Source organism: Schistosoma haematobium, chromosome 3 (assembly GCF_000699445.3).
Source record: "Schistosoma haematobium chromosome 3, whole genome shotgun sequence".
Classification (NCBI taxonomy): Eukaryota; Metazoa; Platyhelminthes; class Trematoda; order Strigeidida; family Schistosomatidae; genus Schistosoma; species Schistosoma haematobium.
Window position 1 is genome coordinate 41,074,384 of NC_067198.1, and position 16,786 is coordinate 41,091,169.

General features: G+C 35.0%; 1 protein-coding gene across 1 annotated transcript; it reads left to right on the forward strand.

Annotated features, from left to right (window-relative positions):
- Positions 1-1,203: 1,203 nt before the first annotated feature.
- MS3_00005793 (uncharacterized protein) lies at positions 1,204-9,637 on the forward strand (the record flags this gene model as incomplete). The annotated part of the gene is made up of 4 exons (XM_012944789.2): positions 1,204-1,494; positions 4,385-4,491; positions 6,137-6,475; positions 9,367-9,637. 4 exons carry the CDS (start codon positions 1,204-1,206, stop codon positions 9,608-9,610), a joined length of 981 nt encoding a protein of 326 aa, XP_012800243.1. The 3' UTR covers positions 9,611-9,637.
- Between the last annotated feature and the right edge of the window lie 7,149 nt (positions 9,638-16,786).

Sequence of the window (16,786 nt, forward strand, 5' to 3'; positions counted from 1 at the left end):
ACCAAAAAAAATCACTCTCGTCCTAGTAACTAAATCACCATCGTATATTGTGATAAGAGACTATTTATTTATCCCAAATTTACATATGACAAAACAACCGATTTTTCTTATTAATGATTTTGATAGAGTTTTGTTCTCTAAGCTAGATGGTTTATTTATAAAACATTCATTGTTCTTCTGAACAATATCACCAGCACAAACTTTAAATAGAAGTGAAGTATTCAAATCTTTTCATATATGGTTTCATAGCTTGTCCTGTACACATCGATACTGATTAGTTCTTGTTGATTTTAATTATATTTTATACTGCTGTAGTGAAGGAGAACACAGGTGAGGACAACCGAATTATATTTAGCACAACATTACAGAGTTACTTGGTAAAATAAAAAAAGCATACTATAATACTTAATTTGCAAAATGTTTGCAATAATTGTCTCGAACTTCGTTGTTCTTGCATTTCTATACTAATAGCTTTCTATTCCTGTTCTTCCTTTCTTCATCTTCCCCATCTTCTGCTGCCAGATATTACATTCCTGACCCGTGTCATATACTACTTATATCAATATAAGTAGCACGCAACACACTATTACTGATTAACTGAATTTAAAAATATAAGCTTTTCAATAATGATTTAATGATTAATTCACTTGGTATTGTTTTACTTGGATCTTCCTATTGATGTTTTAGGACTGAAATTGACCAGTCTCTTATTGGCATATGTGCATACTGTGCGTAAGCCTCAATATTGCCTTAATTTACAAGCATTATAAGCAAAGATGGATAGTGGCTAGCAGTGGAATCCAGGACACATATGCTAATAGAGATTGATCAATTTCAGTCCCATCAGGACTCAGTAGCTAAGTAGATAGCGCGATGGCGTTTGAAACGAACGGTATTGAGTTCGAGTCCCAGAGTGAACATCAATTCTCTGAGATGCAGGTACATCCAGCTGACGAGTCCCAAACAGGACGAAACGCGCGTCCTGGATTCCACTGCTAGCCACTATCCATCTTTGCTTATAATGCTTGTAAATTTAATGACTAAGTTGTATCAAACATTCTGAAATCTAGAGTTTGATATTCATTGATTATCGATTTATCGATTTATTGATTTTATTGATTATTCTTTTTTGAAAAATTTAAACAAGTCAAATCCTATCACATCTCTATCTATGTTATTTAATTAAAATTCAATCATCTAATAATGTTCTCATTAAAATGGTGTATTATTTATCTTATCAATGATTATCTATTCATGAATTTAATTAAATGTGAATTACAATTCAATGATCAACTATATTATTATAGAATAGATAATTGTGAATCAACAATAGAATTAGGTAATTGGTGTGAATGGTCAGAATGGTCAAAATGTGATTTCATAACATGTACAAGACAACGTATACGTGAATGTAATTGTCCTAAACCATTAAGTTGGACAAAATTAACAGAATGTAAAACATATAAACCACAAAATGATTATCGTATAAATAATGTAAGTAATTGTTTTTTTTTATATCTTATTAATTTATATATTTTGTTATATCCCGTTGAGAATAATGAATAGTAACTTATTGGATCTATTGATGGATCAATACTAAACGTGTATTTCTATTGTATAATTATTAAGTAATTAAACTATTGCATATTCATGTTCCGCTTATTATAAGCTTTATTTTGACCCATAAACTATTATTATACGTTTTACCATTCTTGAGTTATACTCAGTATATTAATTACTGAATAAAGGGCGGCCTGCTTGAGCATCTGAGCCACCTGTTTCTTCCATCTAGACATTTCAACAAGTTATCTAGTTTTGTTTGTTTTAATATATCATTATGTTTATTAATCGCATAACCTATTCTGATGCGTTTCTGAAAAGTGTACAACCTTTCGTTGTCAAAGTTACAAAAAACTCAATAAGAGACAATGTGGTTGCTGGCAATATACAACGAAAAGAATGCACATTGCTCAGATGTTCATTTACTGAACCTCTAACATCTAATTGGCGATCACTCAATATTTATCGTCAGGACCGATCAAGAAGAAAGAAACGGAAACTTGTTGAAATACTTTGCTCTGAGAATTCTATATTGTACCAAAAATATAATATTGAATAAAGCTAATAATAATAATAATAATAATAATAATACCTCCCTCATTCATAGGCACATCTGGCCAATTCTTGTACAAATGTTATTTCATATTTTATTGGTACATTGTGGTCCCTTTGATTGGTATATAAACTCAGTATGTTTGAAATATAAGGATTCATATTGCAGAAGCTGAGATTGGTGTTTTGGACTCAACTGGCCGGGCTAGACACGAAGCAGGATCAATCAAGACTCTAGACTGCTCGCACGTGTTTTACGCGTCCTTGCTACTGATTGGCGGCTTTGGGCTATAACAATTTTATAATTATAAGTTTATAATCATATTTGAATGATTTATTTATTTAAACTAACTATGAATTGAAGTTCTTCAATGATAAAATAATTAAAATGAATGTAACAACTTACTGTGAGAGAGAACAAACCAGATCTCATTGGAAGAATAAATCATGAAGAAGTGTTGGAAGTGGATAGGACAAACATTGAGGAAAGCAACTAACTGCGTCACAAGGCAAACCCTCATCATTTGGGATGCTCAAGGCTAAACAAAGGAGAAGAGGTAGACCAAAGAACACATTATGCCGAGAAATGGGAATAGACATGAGAAGAATGATCGAAAATTGGATAGAACTGGAAAGGAAGTCCGAGGACAGAGTGGGATGGAGAATGCTGGTCGGCGGCCTATGCTCCATTAGAAGTAAATATGTGCTAGGTTTGAAGCGGTTACGAGTTCACTTATTCTTTGAATGGAAAAAAAGACTCGGCGACCAAAGACCAATAAGCTAGCTATTGGATGCATCCCAGCCCCGTTAACTAGAGGAAGAAGTCCAAGCTTGAAATGAAGAAGTATATTCCGCGAAAGCCAGAAGCACAGACACAAATCAAAACGTATATATACAGTACAAAACCGTCCTTGGGGGGAGTTACAAAATAACATACTAAAAGACACAACGGACCAATAGCATTTAAGATTCTCCTAAGTGGGAAATACGACATGAAGGTGAAAAGAGCGCTTTTGGCGCGAAAACAAGGAACTTCAAATTTTCTAAATAAAATGACAAAACTAGTTCCTTTTTCAAGTGAGTTCTGGGGATCTAACGTCCCCAACAGTATGTTGAGAAGTTTCATTGAAGTGAACTCACTTAAATTGTTTAAATCAATAAGGCTTTTTTCCGATGTCAATGAGAATTTTGATCTAAAAAAAGTCTGATTAATTGAATAATAACTGTAGTGAACGAGAACATAAGTGGGGACAATCGAATATATTTTAATAGAAAATCACGGAATATCTTAGTAAAACCTGAGAACCATACAGTAAATACTTCATTTGTGAGATGTCAGTCAATCGTCTCAGACTTCATTGTTCTTTTGTTTCCATAGAGATCATTCTCTGCTCTTTGTTTTTCCTTCGATCTTCTTAACCTTTTGATGGCAGACATTTCACTTTCGATTAGTGATACATACTACTTATATCTATTAACATCAGTAGCATACACGACACAACTAGGATTTTCATTCTACAATTATCAATCAACGATTGCTTTGAAATCGGTTGCATTTATTAGTTGACTAGATTTGGATAGCTTCAAGTAGTGAAACCTAGAATAAGTGTTTTGTTCTATTAGTAATTTATTAATTGAGCTCAACGAGATTCCACTGTTAGTTAAAAAGAGTGTAAATTTATGCAATTTCGAAGTATATATTGAAAAAAGTTTATACATCATGAGGTACTGACTTAATCCAGTCCTGAGGAGCAATAACTCAATAAAATACATTCTTGCAATTATTAATCACTATCAAACGAATTCAACAAATTAATGACTATAATGAATCACTTGGATCAATGGATAAATGTATGGTGTTTGAAGTATTGACTACTACATATGAGCCTCAGCATGAACATTATTATTGGGAAGCATGTACACACAATTGACGAATCCCAAATGAAGCAGGATGCATCTCTTAGATTTGAAAGCTAACCATTTATCAAGTCATGTCAAGTAATGCGCTTATACACGTGGAACAAGTTAGTAGACATTAGGGTCAGTAAATTAGTGGACAATGTGTTGGTTTACGAAGTAAAAGGTACTTGTTCCCAGTCTCAGTGTGAACTTCAGCACTGGAATCCTCCAAATAGAATCTAACGTATGCCTTGAATTTTTCTCTTAATCACAATCCCGATATACAGTGAATTTAGATACTATTCTAAGAAAAGGGAAACTTCCATCGTTTTTAAAGTGTGATTATTTCGTTGTTTCCCCCGTTGGATTTCAGACAATAATCAAACACACTCGACATATTCGAGTAACAAGTAATACAGAAATGGAATGTCAAATACCCACAATATATGAAGGTATTTACTACCATGATTGTTTCAAACTGTAAGTTTACATTCATGAGTTAGTTACTGATGTATAACACATTATTATTTTATGATTAAACAATGATTTAATCTATCGTAGTGAACAATGATTTTATCAGCATAATTTCCTTCACGAATTGGCACTATTTAGACAACTAACAGAAATGAATTTGAGACTCTTCAGTAATGCGCGTCCATGACCCCGCAGGAGAACGAACCAATGACCATTGAGTCTCGCGACAAGTGCCTTACCTATAGATCGCCGATTCACCACATAATTCCCTACATTTGTAGCTTTAGTCAATTTGTCAGTGAGGTCGTGGATCAACACTTCAAGTTTATATTAAAATCACTGCCACAACTTTAACATTTAGCAGATCTCATTAAATTCATCAGTGGGTATAATAGATTAGATTCTTGATTCTAAGGGTTACGACATGCTTGGCTAACTAAATTCCTAATCATAAACGATAAATATTAATGACACCGAAAGATAACTACACCGTAAATACAAATCTTGTGAAGCTAATAATTGGCAATCATTTAATTATTTTTAGATGATTCCACGCTGATATTAACACAAAAACACCAAATATTTGTTATTTCAATTGATTTTCGTGTGGATCGTTTAGATCTTCCCATTGATATTTAGGACAGTAATTGGTCAGTCTCTTATTGGCATGTGTGCATCCTGTGTGGTTTGTCTCGATATTGCCATAAGCCACGAGTATTATGAGTAGAAATAGATGGTGGATAGAATCGGAACCCAGTCCTATTCAGGACTCGTCTACTGGGTGTACTTGCACACGAAGACTGATAGCCATCATCTATCTCTGCTTATAATACTTGTGACTTAAGGCAGTCCGCACAGAACGAGCACATAGCAAAAGAGATTGATCAATTATAGGCTTAAATATCAATCGGAAGATCCAAACAACCAATATATATATATATATATATATATATATATATATATATATATATATATGAACTAGCATTACAATTTATCCCATTGCACAAACCAATGGCCATCTGAACTCATTAGCTAAGTGAATAACCCAATGATGTTTGAAGCAAACAGCATTGGGTTCGAGTCCTAGAGTGAACATCAGTTCTAGGATGCATATATATTCAGCTGACTAGTCTCAAACAGGATTAAATGAGTATGCTAGATTTTATTGCTAACCACTATCTGTCAATGTGTTAAGTCTTGTCGACTGAACGCTATATTCGTTCCTAAGCTATTCTGTTAACCCGCACGCTAGAACTATACAGCGATCTGAACACCAGAACGAAGACGCAAAGTACGAGAGAGACACTTTACTCCAAGGTTCGTTTTTATACAGAAAACATGGGTATTTATAGAGGTTAACGTTTGTTAAATCAACATCATATTTCGGCCAATCCATTAACAACATATAATGCTACTGACCAATAGTAGCACGCCACATTGGAATTCTAGAATGCTCCATCATGCTGTGATTGGCTAGGACTCTTCGGCTCATTTTTAACCTCTGGAGGCTACGTTGAAGTTCTCCGAAAGCCGACTCAACACAATGTATATTGAAGATTGAAACATTAACAATTGTTCAATATCTACTAGATATAAAATATAAAAATTAAATTGACAACAAAATGGTATTATTATTTTTGTTTTTTTACAGTCAACAAAAACCAAAAAACATTAAATATTCATCTCATAAATTTAAATCAGATTACTTTTGTACAATCATTAATAATACTATGGAAATTGATTTATGTGCAAAAGATTTAACTAATTCACAAATTTTAACAAAAGGTATGAGAGAATATGATATTGGTGCTTGTGATAATTGGCTTGTATTACAACATTGGAATATGGAGAATTTATCAATACAATTAAAGCATATTTATGATGCATATAGTGAATTAGGACGTAAATGTTCATTTGAAACAGATGATTATTATCCATTATGTACTTATCATACATTTTATTCAGAGTATACAAGAAGTGATTATGGACGGTAAGTGTAGATTGAATAATGTTAAAATAATAATTAATATTGAAATAGTTGAAACCATGAATCAAATAAAGCTAGACCATCATGGAAAACCTGGAAGCAATGGGTGGCCGTTTCGTCCTAGTGCGCTTCCATGATCCGCCCCCGCGCACTGCTGAGGAGTCCCATACCAGAATGAAACGGCTGTCCAGTGCTTCCAGTTTTTCCATGGTGGTCTAGCTTCAATTGACTCATGATTTCAACTATTAAAATTACTAAAATCTCCACAGAACACCTTCTGATAACTAATATTTAGTTGATTATTTATATAAATATAATATTCACAGTATAGGGTTGTGGATGTTATTGAGTTTAGATTGATATCATGAATGGATTAATATTAGACCACCATTGAAAACTTGGAAGCATTAGACGACCGTTTCCTCCTAATATGGGACTTCTCGGCAGTACGCATCCATGATCCCGCAAGCACTACTCGAACCTACAACCTTTGGTCTCACGCGCCAACGCTTAACCTTTAGACCACTGAGCCAGCATCCAACGGTATTAATGTCTAACTTCAACCAATCCACGATTATTGCGCGACCGTCCACTATTGTCTTCAGTGAGTAACAGCCTCACAACAGACACGGTTGAATATAATAAGTTACTTTATATTAAGAACTAAAATTAGCATATGATAAGAGATTTCATTTAAGTGAATTAAATACTATGTAACATCCAGTCAATTATATAGAAAAACATAAAACAGCACAATTATGATCATAGTTTCGAGTAGTTATTAATTTAAGCCAGAGCCGTGAGGAAATTTTATAATGAATATTAACAGCCAATAACTTCACGAACTAGTGTCATGTACTGATCTGACCACCTATAGGTTTTTTGACTATCTAATCCTAATTAATCTATTTTTGAATGTTAGAGTAGACGAAGACAACCTGAGTAACACATTACCCGACTACCTTGATCGATGACAGGTCGTATATACCGTTGTAGTACTGAGAGCTTTTGGAAGGATTTATTGTTAATTTTACCATGGATAAGGTCAGTAGTTGTATAGATGGTATAGCAGCTCTAGTACAATCAATTCCGATTATGGTTAGATTTTGTTAATCCATTTTATTAACTTACTTAACAGACAATGTTATTCGAACAGTAACAATTCGCATATTTCTTTGTACTATTATGATCATTACCTTGTATGAATAAACGTGTAGGCTTGGTTATATGACAGGCTATACATATATCTCACTCTAGCTTAAATATCGCTCGATGAATCATGTACTCGAACCCTATTAGTAGCCATTGCCTTGCTATGCCCTTATTCAATTTAACCATAAATTCGCCTCTGTATTTGCTCACTAGCACACAACTATTCTCTTCTGCTCCAAATCCGCTCGATGCGCTTGTAGCTTTGTGATCTGTGCAATCCACTAATAAAGTATAGTAGCCGCGTCTTATTGTCTTCTGATTTCAAACACCGTTGGGATTTGCATGATAGCAGTTATCAAGGTAGTTGATTAGCGAGGTAAAGCCACTACAAAGGTAAACATAAGATAACATTTACCTTTGTTAGTCTTTTGATGTCCTTATTAGACTATTTACTCAAACACAGTAAATAAGATCAATTCTCTCTAGAAATTAATTCTGTATATAAAACTGTGAACCTACGAGAAACAGCGATGGCGACACTGAAATTTTGTAGCGTAAATTGCAATGTTTCAATTAGTACAGCTAAAATAAGTTAACATTACAGACAGATCTGGTTTTCACTCTTAACTGGTTTATAATGAAATAACGGAAAGTATGCTAACAGATATTTGATCATTCGTTAACTTGCATTATTGGCGTCCTCGGTGATCTGGGGTAAATTGTCGAATGTATTTACAAAGTTTAAACTATTAATACCAAGAGGTATCAACAATTCAACAATTTATGGCTATCGACTTGTTATATGGAGTATTATGATGTCATTAACTAGGTTCTCTATGACGACAAAACTCAGAAGCAGAAGACTACATGTAAAAGTACTCGACCATTAACCACTTAGTAGAAGCTTTGAAACTCATCGCATATAATTATATTTTAACAGACGCTGAGTAACATCAGCCTTCCCTCAATAAAGCTATGACTGAAAGCCTTGTATCTATGTATATAATCAAAAGGGGCTTATATCACGAATCAACATTAGTTGGACAACCATTAAAATCCGTGAGGCACTGGACAGCTGTTTTACCAATTGATTGAAGTTAGAGATGCAAATCACAGAATGACAACTCGATTGTTTAAAATGTGAAGTTCTCACTATGTGATCTAAAGGTCATAGACTCGATCCTTAATGGATGACCATTGTCAAAACGTTCCATACAAAGATGAAACAGTTATCCAATGATTACTGGTTTCAATGAGTAAAATCATGTGCCAATTGAAGCCAGAACACCATGGAAAACCTGGAAGCACTGGACGGCCGCTTCGTCCTAGTATGTAACTCCTCAGCAGTGGGCATCCACGATCCCGCACCCCGCGAGATCCGAACCCAGGGCCTGTCAGTCTCGCGCCAGGCGCTTAACCAACTAGACCACTGAGCCGGCATCCAGTGGTGTCAATGTCTAACTTCAACCAATCCAAGAAGTTGCGCCACCGTACACCATTGTCTTCAGTGAGCTGATATCTCACAACAGACCTGGTTGAACCCCACTGGTAACGGCTTCTCACTAGAACTCCAGGAGTATCTCTTGAAGTCAGTCACTAGTGAGCAGATGATTATTATCAGAAGGAGTTTGTGGAGATTTTAGAAAAAAATTTCGACAAAATCCCCTTATACTCATATATTTTTCTAGTTATGTTAACAATCTATCGTATTACATAACACTTTATTAATACATATATTTTAGACTCAATAATCTTGCATATGATATAGAAAATTGCCGTTTCGCTTGTGCTATTCATCTACAATGTAAAGCTATTGAATTTTTATATGGAGTACATTGTATACTTGCATTTGATTTTGATAAATCAATACTTTCCCAATCAATTGGAACAATCATTGAATTGAAACCAAGTGAATGTAACTTTAAAATTAAGGATGATCATTATATATATCCATATAGTAATGCTGTATCTGTTCTTCATGTTTAATTAAAATTATAAAATATATTTAAATCGATTTTAATACCTTTTTCCATGTAGGGAAACTAAGATTTTGTAAAACACGATAATAAGCAGGAAGAATGTACATTTATTGAGAGAAGTTATTAAGTATTTACATAATACAGACACATCAGTCAGTCAGTCAATAATAACGTAAAACTTCGTACGTACGTACATCAGTTCGAGTTGCCATACTACATTAGCACAGAGATGATGCAGTTGTCGATTCAAATCCCGTAGTGGTAGAGTTAGTAAGAGTATAAGCAGTAATCGGAAACGTTAGGGTTTGAAGATGTTATTCAAGGAATATAATCCAGTGAAATAAATTTGAAAAGAGGAAAAAGAAAGGGACATGAAGAATTCAGAAGATTAGAATTTGGGAGAACGCAAAGAGTGGATGCACCTGCGCCATTGCAAACGATTTTGAGCCATGTCATTCAGGGTCTCTAGCCATCGGTTGTTATCATCTCGCGGTCCCCAACCAGGTAGTCTACACCTAGCAACACAACTCAGTCCACTTGTCAGTGACTTCATGGACATGTGTCATGTGTTGGTCTGGCCGCCCCTAACTTTCTTCCAATCTACTCCTATACCATAAAACATCGCACGTCGAGGCAGTCGGTCGTTGGTCATACGTAACACATGCCTCAGCCATCTCAACTGATCAAGTTTCACTACTTCATCAATTGATTTACCATCCTTATCTAGTACCCGTTTCTTAACAAGTGCATTACTTACTCGATGGTCCCATGATATACGAGCAATGTTTCGAAGACACCTATGATCAAATACTAGTAACCTACGGATATCCTCCACTCTTACCGGCCATGGTTCGCTGCCATAAAGTAGGACGGAACGGACTGCTGCGCAGTAAACACGTCCTTTGGTTGATAGAAATACATACACCTAGCCTTCAATCTTCCATTTGCATCTTTCTGTATGTTTCACATTCTAACTTGTCTTCTTAACTGGTCTTCAAGTGTTCTGTTATCTGTGTGCTTTCAATGGACTAAAACACTTTACTCTCTTTCCGACAATTGTTACAACTTCGACGCGACGGTTCACAAAATACTACCTACAAATATCCTTGTGAATAGCTTCCACTACAATAATTCTCTGTCTTTAATCGAGTTCAGATGTTTTATTCAAACTTAAACAAGTAATACGCAATAAATTATGTTGAGATGAAGAAAGAAATTAAACAGATAGAAAAGGAGTTAAATGAATGGTAAATGGGAACTCAACAATGTGAAGTATATTTCAACAGGAATAAATGAGTGTCAAGAGGAAAACTGAAATCTAATATTAAAACTTTAGATTTAGAAGATGATTAAGAACGTATCCAACTACATTATTGTAATCCATTCTGAGTAACAACACCACGTTTTTAACCACAGATTACAGTAATTGTTTTGAGAGTTGAACTATGGAGTTGTATATCCTACCTCGTAGCAGTAGTAATTAACTTTATGAACTAATGATTACCATTTTTCGAACTGAAAGTAATGCAGCTGAGTAGTTAATAACAATACAAAAAACAGACCTAAAGTTATTAGATACATCAAATGTGTGGAGGCCCGTTATTTAATCGTCATTTAGATCGAACGATGTTGTCGAAAGGGCTCTCCAATTTAGTGGCCCGAGATCTGACACCAAGATGATTGTAATGATGATTGTTGTTGAAATATATATGTCGCCTATCCTCGTATATAATCATCGATTTTTATTGCGTTAGTCAATAACGGATTTAGATAAATCAAATAACGAGAATGGACTTATGAATACATATATTTTGTATATGCAGCGAATAGAACATAGAGAAGCGAAACGACGCGCAGTGGAGATGGCGGATAAGCCAACTTCCATTTAACCAAACTTTAATCAATAGTTATAGTTACACAAAAATAAGTTAGAGACATGTGATGAGTAATGGGATAAGAAGTGTACTAACACCTACGCGCTTATATAAAAACAGTGAAGATTGATAAGCAAATAATTAACAAGGTCAAAATGTGACTCAAGTAGAATGAACAAATTGGGCTGTTCGAAAGCTAGAATAATGTGTATGGCTATAACATAATAACCGACACTACAAATGATTGATGAACAGTGTCAGTAACAATATCAAAACTTCTTGTCAATGATTTGACCACTTACATGACTTTGTAAAAGCAGTAAGAAAATGGTTCATCAATTAAATCTGATCGGTAGGATAGATTAAATATAAGTGATATTTACAGCACTATATTTATATAAGAGTAATGACTATAAATAATGTTAACGCTGTTCAAAATAATCGTAATAATATTATTTCCTGATTTAGCCATCGCTAGATTCTTTCTGAATTACTTGCAAGTTAATCAATATAGGAAGTCAAAGTAAACGTCAACTAAGCAGGCACAACATATGCTCCAACCTAATAAATAATATTATTTATTTGAACACATAGATATTGGTGCAAGGAGGCACCCAATATATATGCGTCACATAAGTCACTTGATTAGTGTATGGACTGTTATACTGCCCGGGTGTCCAAACCGAATCAGGTGGTTTTCTTATGGGGCCACACACGGAGCCTTCGACCTAATGATCTGATCCACAAGGCAGCGGAACAATGTAAGGAGATGCAGTTCCATGGTAACCGGTGACCAAAGATTAGTCAATACTCTATTTTTTTCCCTGGACTCCACATGTCCACCAACCCGGTTAAGGCATCGGAAATTCGCTTTTCGTCCTCTCAATTTCGTAAACAACACTCATGCTGCGAGAATGCAGTGATTAGGACTTCCCTGGCAGAGGTTATATACGCGTAGCCATGTGAGAGCATTTGGAGAGAGAGGGAGAGTTGACTCTTCACACTTTCGACCGTACCAGGGCATTCGGGGGCAAAGTTCGTCGCAAGCAGGATATGAACCTGAGCAGCATAACCGTTGGAATCACGACTTCTGCATAAAACTACATATAATCTCAGTATTACTTATTTAGTGGCGTCACAAAGACAATTATAAACAGTCTATACAGGTTTCCTACCTTTATATCTCATGTAATATAAACAATAATAATACAAAGCGAACTTAAAGAGAGCAAGAACAAAGATTGGTGCAGAATAATATGAATTCATTTTATTTCGTTGGGTTCTCATCAGCTGCTTACAACCTAAATTATTTGAAATTCAATTTATTACAGATATTGACATATTTATACATAAGAGTGTGATTAAGGATGAATGTATGTGTATCATGATGTAGCGAAGATTCCGATAGAGTTAATGAGCTCATAAAATGTTTGATTCGAATAAATAAATAAAGTTAGAGAGGGAAAGTTCCGGAACATTGAAATAGTGATTAGAACTCATGAAAATAGATTAATGGTAATAAAGAAAATCTGAATTGAAATCAATCAGTTATATATGATGTAATTTAAAAGAGTTGGAGTAATGACGCAATAAATAAATAGAAAAATAAATGAATAAAAGGGGTTATTGTTACCAGGGTAAAGAAAGATTTATTACTGTCTTTTTTTGTACACATAGATCTGGTTTTAAACGTTTGATTGCTACTGCTTCAGCAAATTTCAAAAGGTTGGAGTTTGATTGTTTGTTAATCACCTTGAAGGACTTCAGTATATCAACTTCATGTCCTATGTCAAGGAGATGTCTTGCGATGGCACTGTTGAATGCGTTCAATCCATTTATTCTTAAACTTTTCGGAATATGTTCTTTGAATCGGACGTAGGCTCTCCTCTCTGTTCTACCAATGTAACTGCTTTGTAAGATACATGTAAATTTGTATACACAGTTGGTGGTAACATGAAAGGGATTCCTGTCGACCTTTGATTGTGTCAAAGAACATGTTGTTTTGGACAGAACAACCAATTTCGCTGCAGGATAAGTTCTTGTCAGTGCAGTTTCTAGTCTCATATTGATTGATCCTGTGACATCGTCACCTTTGAATTGAAGTTGAATAAAAATAGGCTTTTTATTTGCTGTAATTTCTTCGGGTTTTTTATCTTCACGTTTGCCATATTTCTCAATAAATTTCAGTGGGTATCCGTTATTCTGTAAACATTTTTTAACATTCATAACTTCCTCTTCTAGTGTATCGGAAGTACATATTCTTTCTGTTCTGTAAAAGTGTTTTGACCAGTACCTTTTTGTAACTGATTGGACAAAAGCTATTGAAAGTGAGATAACTACCATTCCATGTGTCTTTCTTATAAACTGAACGTTGAACTGTACCATCCTTTCTTCTTTTCATCGCGATATCGAGAAAATGGAACTTGTTTTCTTTTTCATGTTCCATAGTGAAATGGATATTTGGATGGGCTTCGTTGAAAAACTGTAGCAGATTTATTGCATGTTGGTGATTATTACATACGATGAAGGTATCACCAACATACCTCGAATAATACGTCATTTCATCAATCGCTCGTTTGAGTTTGGTTCTTTCGAGGTTAGCCATGAAAATATCTGCTAGGACAGGACCTAACGGACTTCCCATCGCTACACCGTCGGTTTGTTTGTATATGATATCGTTGAACTGGAACTGAACATCTTTTGTACAAATGAATAATAGTCGTTTGAGTTCTGGTACTGGTAGAGGTAGAATGTCAGAATGTTGACAAATTATGTCTATGATTTCAAGAAGTGGTATTTTTGTAAACGATGATGTTACATCAAAAGAAACCATAAACTTACCAGCAATATTTATGTGATTCATGCTGTCAGCAAATACAAATGAATCCTTTAGTGTATAGGTGGCTAATCGTTGACGCATTGGTTCTAACTTATCTGCCAACCATCGTGCAACTTTGTGGTATGGTGAATTGATCATTGACAAAATAGGTCTAAGAAGATAACCTTGTTTATGTATTTTCGGTAACCCATACATGTGGGGCAAACGAGACCCACGAGGTCGTAGATTATTGTAAGTAGAGTTATCGATCATCTTTTTCAGAAGATCGCTGAGTACTTTGGTGATTCTTTTCTCAATGAAATCAGTTAAGTCTTTGTTACTTTTTTCTAACTTGAATTTCATATGGTCATTCAAGATGGACTTCATCTTAGAGACATAATCTGTTTTGTTCATTAGAACAACACTTGAGCCTTTGTCTGACCGTAATATCATTATATCATCATTTCGTTTAATATTTCGTAATGCTGTTTGGTGGTCTTTGAATAAAAGCCTAGACTGTGGTGCGGGTGAAACAAGATATTGGTTTGCAATATCGACTAGTTTAGATTTAAACCAGCCTTTCTTTTCTTCACTAACTGGGTGCAGCTCTTTAATTTGATCAAATAAATTCTCAAATTGAGTTTCTGTGTCGATTCTGTCGGCATGTGTTTTGGGGATATGAAATTTAAATCCAAGTAACAAGGCTTCTGTTTCTATCTGATTTAACTTCATTGCTGATAGATTATAGAGAAATTTTTCTGGGTTTTCCGGAAAGCCAAAACATAAGTGTTCCTTTGACAGAGTCTTTGACAAAGCTACGTGGAAATTCTTGCATATTTTGCTTTGCAGATCTTGTATAAAGTTGATAAATTTTATGCGACATACGATACTTAGATTGTTGATTAATTCATCAAAGGCATTAGTTTCTGCCCTCAAACGTTCAATCAGTAAATTTGTTGATTCAATGTGAGATTTTGTGATGCGTCGAAGACTTTCAAGAGAAGGCGGAAGTTTAAATGAGCGTAAAGAATTTAAGAACTGAAGTGGAAAACGGCATGACTTGAGACATTCATCAAAAAACTTAAGTCGTGTTATTTCCCTCGATATTCTGCAGCGTATTGTCACCAGGCGATTCAGTGACTTGAATGACTGTGCAGGGAGACGCATTTTGAGAAATTTCATACACATAGTTCCCTTTATTATCTTAAAGAGAGCGAACTGCTGTACATAACTTCATTTGGTTAATAAACAGAAATCTTGCCAATTAAATATGATCAGGGAAGTGTACCTTTTCATAAGGTATGACAAACTTAATTAACAATTAAAAACATGAAATTCAACAAAGAAATCTCTTCCTAACAAACTGAATATCAGTCTGTACAATAGTAGATTACTTACTTACTTACTTACGCCTGTTACTCCTAATGGAGCATAGGCCGATGACCAGCATTCTCCAACCCACTCTGTCCTCGGCCTTCTTTTCTAGTTCCATCCAATTCTTGTTCATTTTTCTCATGTCTATCTCCATTTCCCGGCGTAATGTGTTCTTTGGTCTACCTCTTCTCCTTTGTTTAGCCTTGAGGATTCCATGCGAGGGCTTGTCTTGTGACGCAGTTGGGTGCTTTCCTCAATGTGTGTCTTATACACTTCCAGCACTTCTTCCTAATTTCTTCCTCCGCTGGGATCTGGTTTGTTCTTTCCCACAGTTGGTTGTTGCTAATAGTGTCCGGCCAACGGATCGGAAGTATTTTGCGTAGACAACTATTAATAAACACCTGTATTTTCTGGATGATGGCTTTCGTAGTTCTCCAGGTTTGTTCCCCATACAGTAGAATTGTCTTGACATTTGTATTGAAAATCCTGACCTTGGTGTTGGTTGACAGTTGCTTTGAGTTCCAGATGTTCTTCAGTTGTAAATATGCTGCTCTTTCTTTGCCGATCCGCGCCTTCACATCTGCATCAGACCCACCATGTTCGTCAACTCCGCCTGGAGTCCCTCCGGGGGCTACTGCCGGTCCCAAGCCCGGATAAAGGAGGAGGGTTGGGCATGGGGTTAGCGACCCTATCCCGTAGAAAACTAACTCTCTGAAAAAACCTTAACCAGAAAAAATTATTCAAACAATAATAGATATGTGTATGTAAAATTTTAAACATTAATTCCGTGAGAAAATATTCATTATAACTAAACATGATAATGTAACAGAAATATTACAACACAACATTATTTGGTGTGAATAATAGCCAAATTCCATAGCTGAGTTATTTTAAGTAGAAAGAGAAATGTTGTTCACTCTTCATGTTACCGAATATGCAAGATCTGTGATATTGAGAAAGAATTTGCTTATCTCAGAAAAAAAAGTCAACTGGAAACAACTATCCAAGCTATTCCTTAAATAAGAACATAAAATAAATTTGAAAAAAGGATTCCTAAAATCCAGTTCCAAGTAAATATTTTTTATATGAATCTAATATTTAAAAGTGAAACAACTTA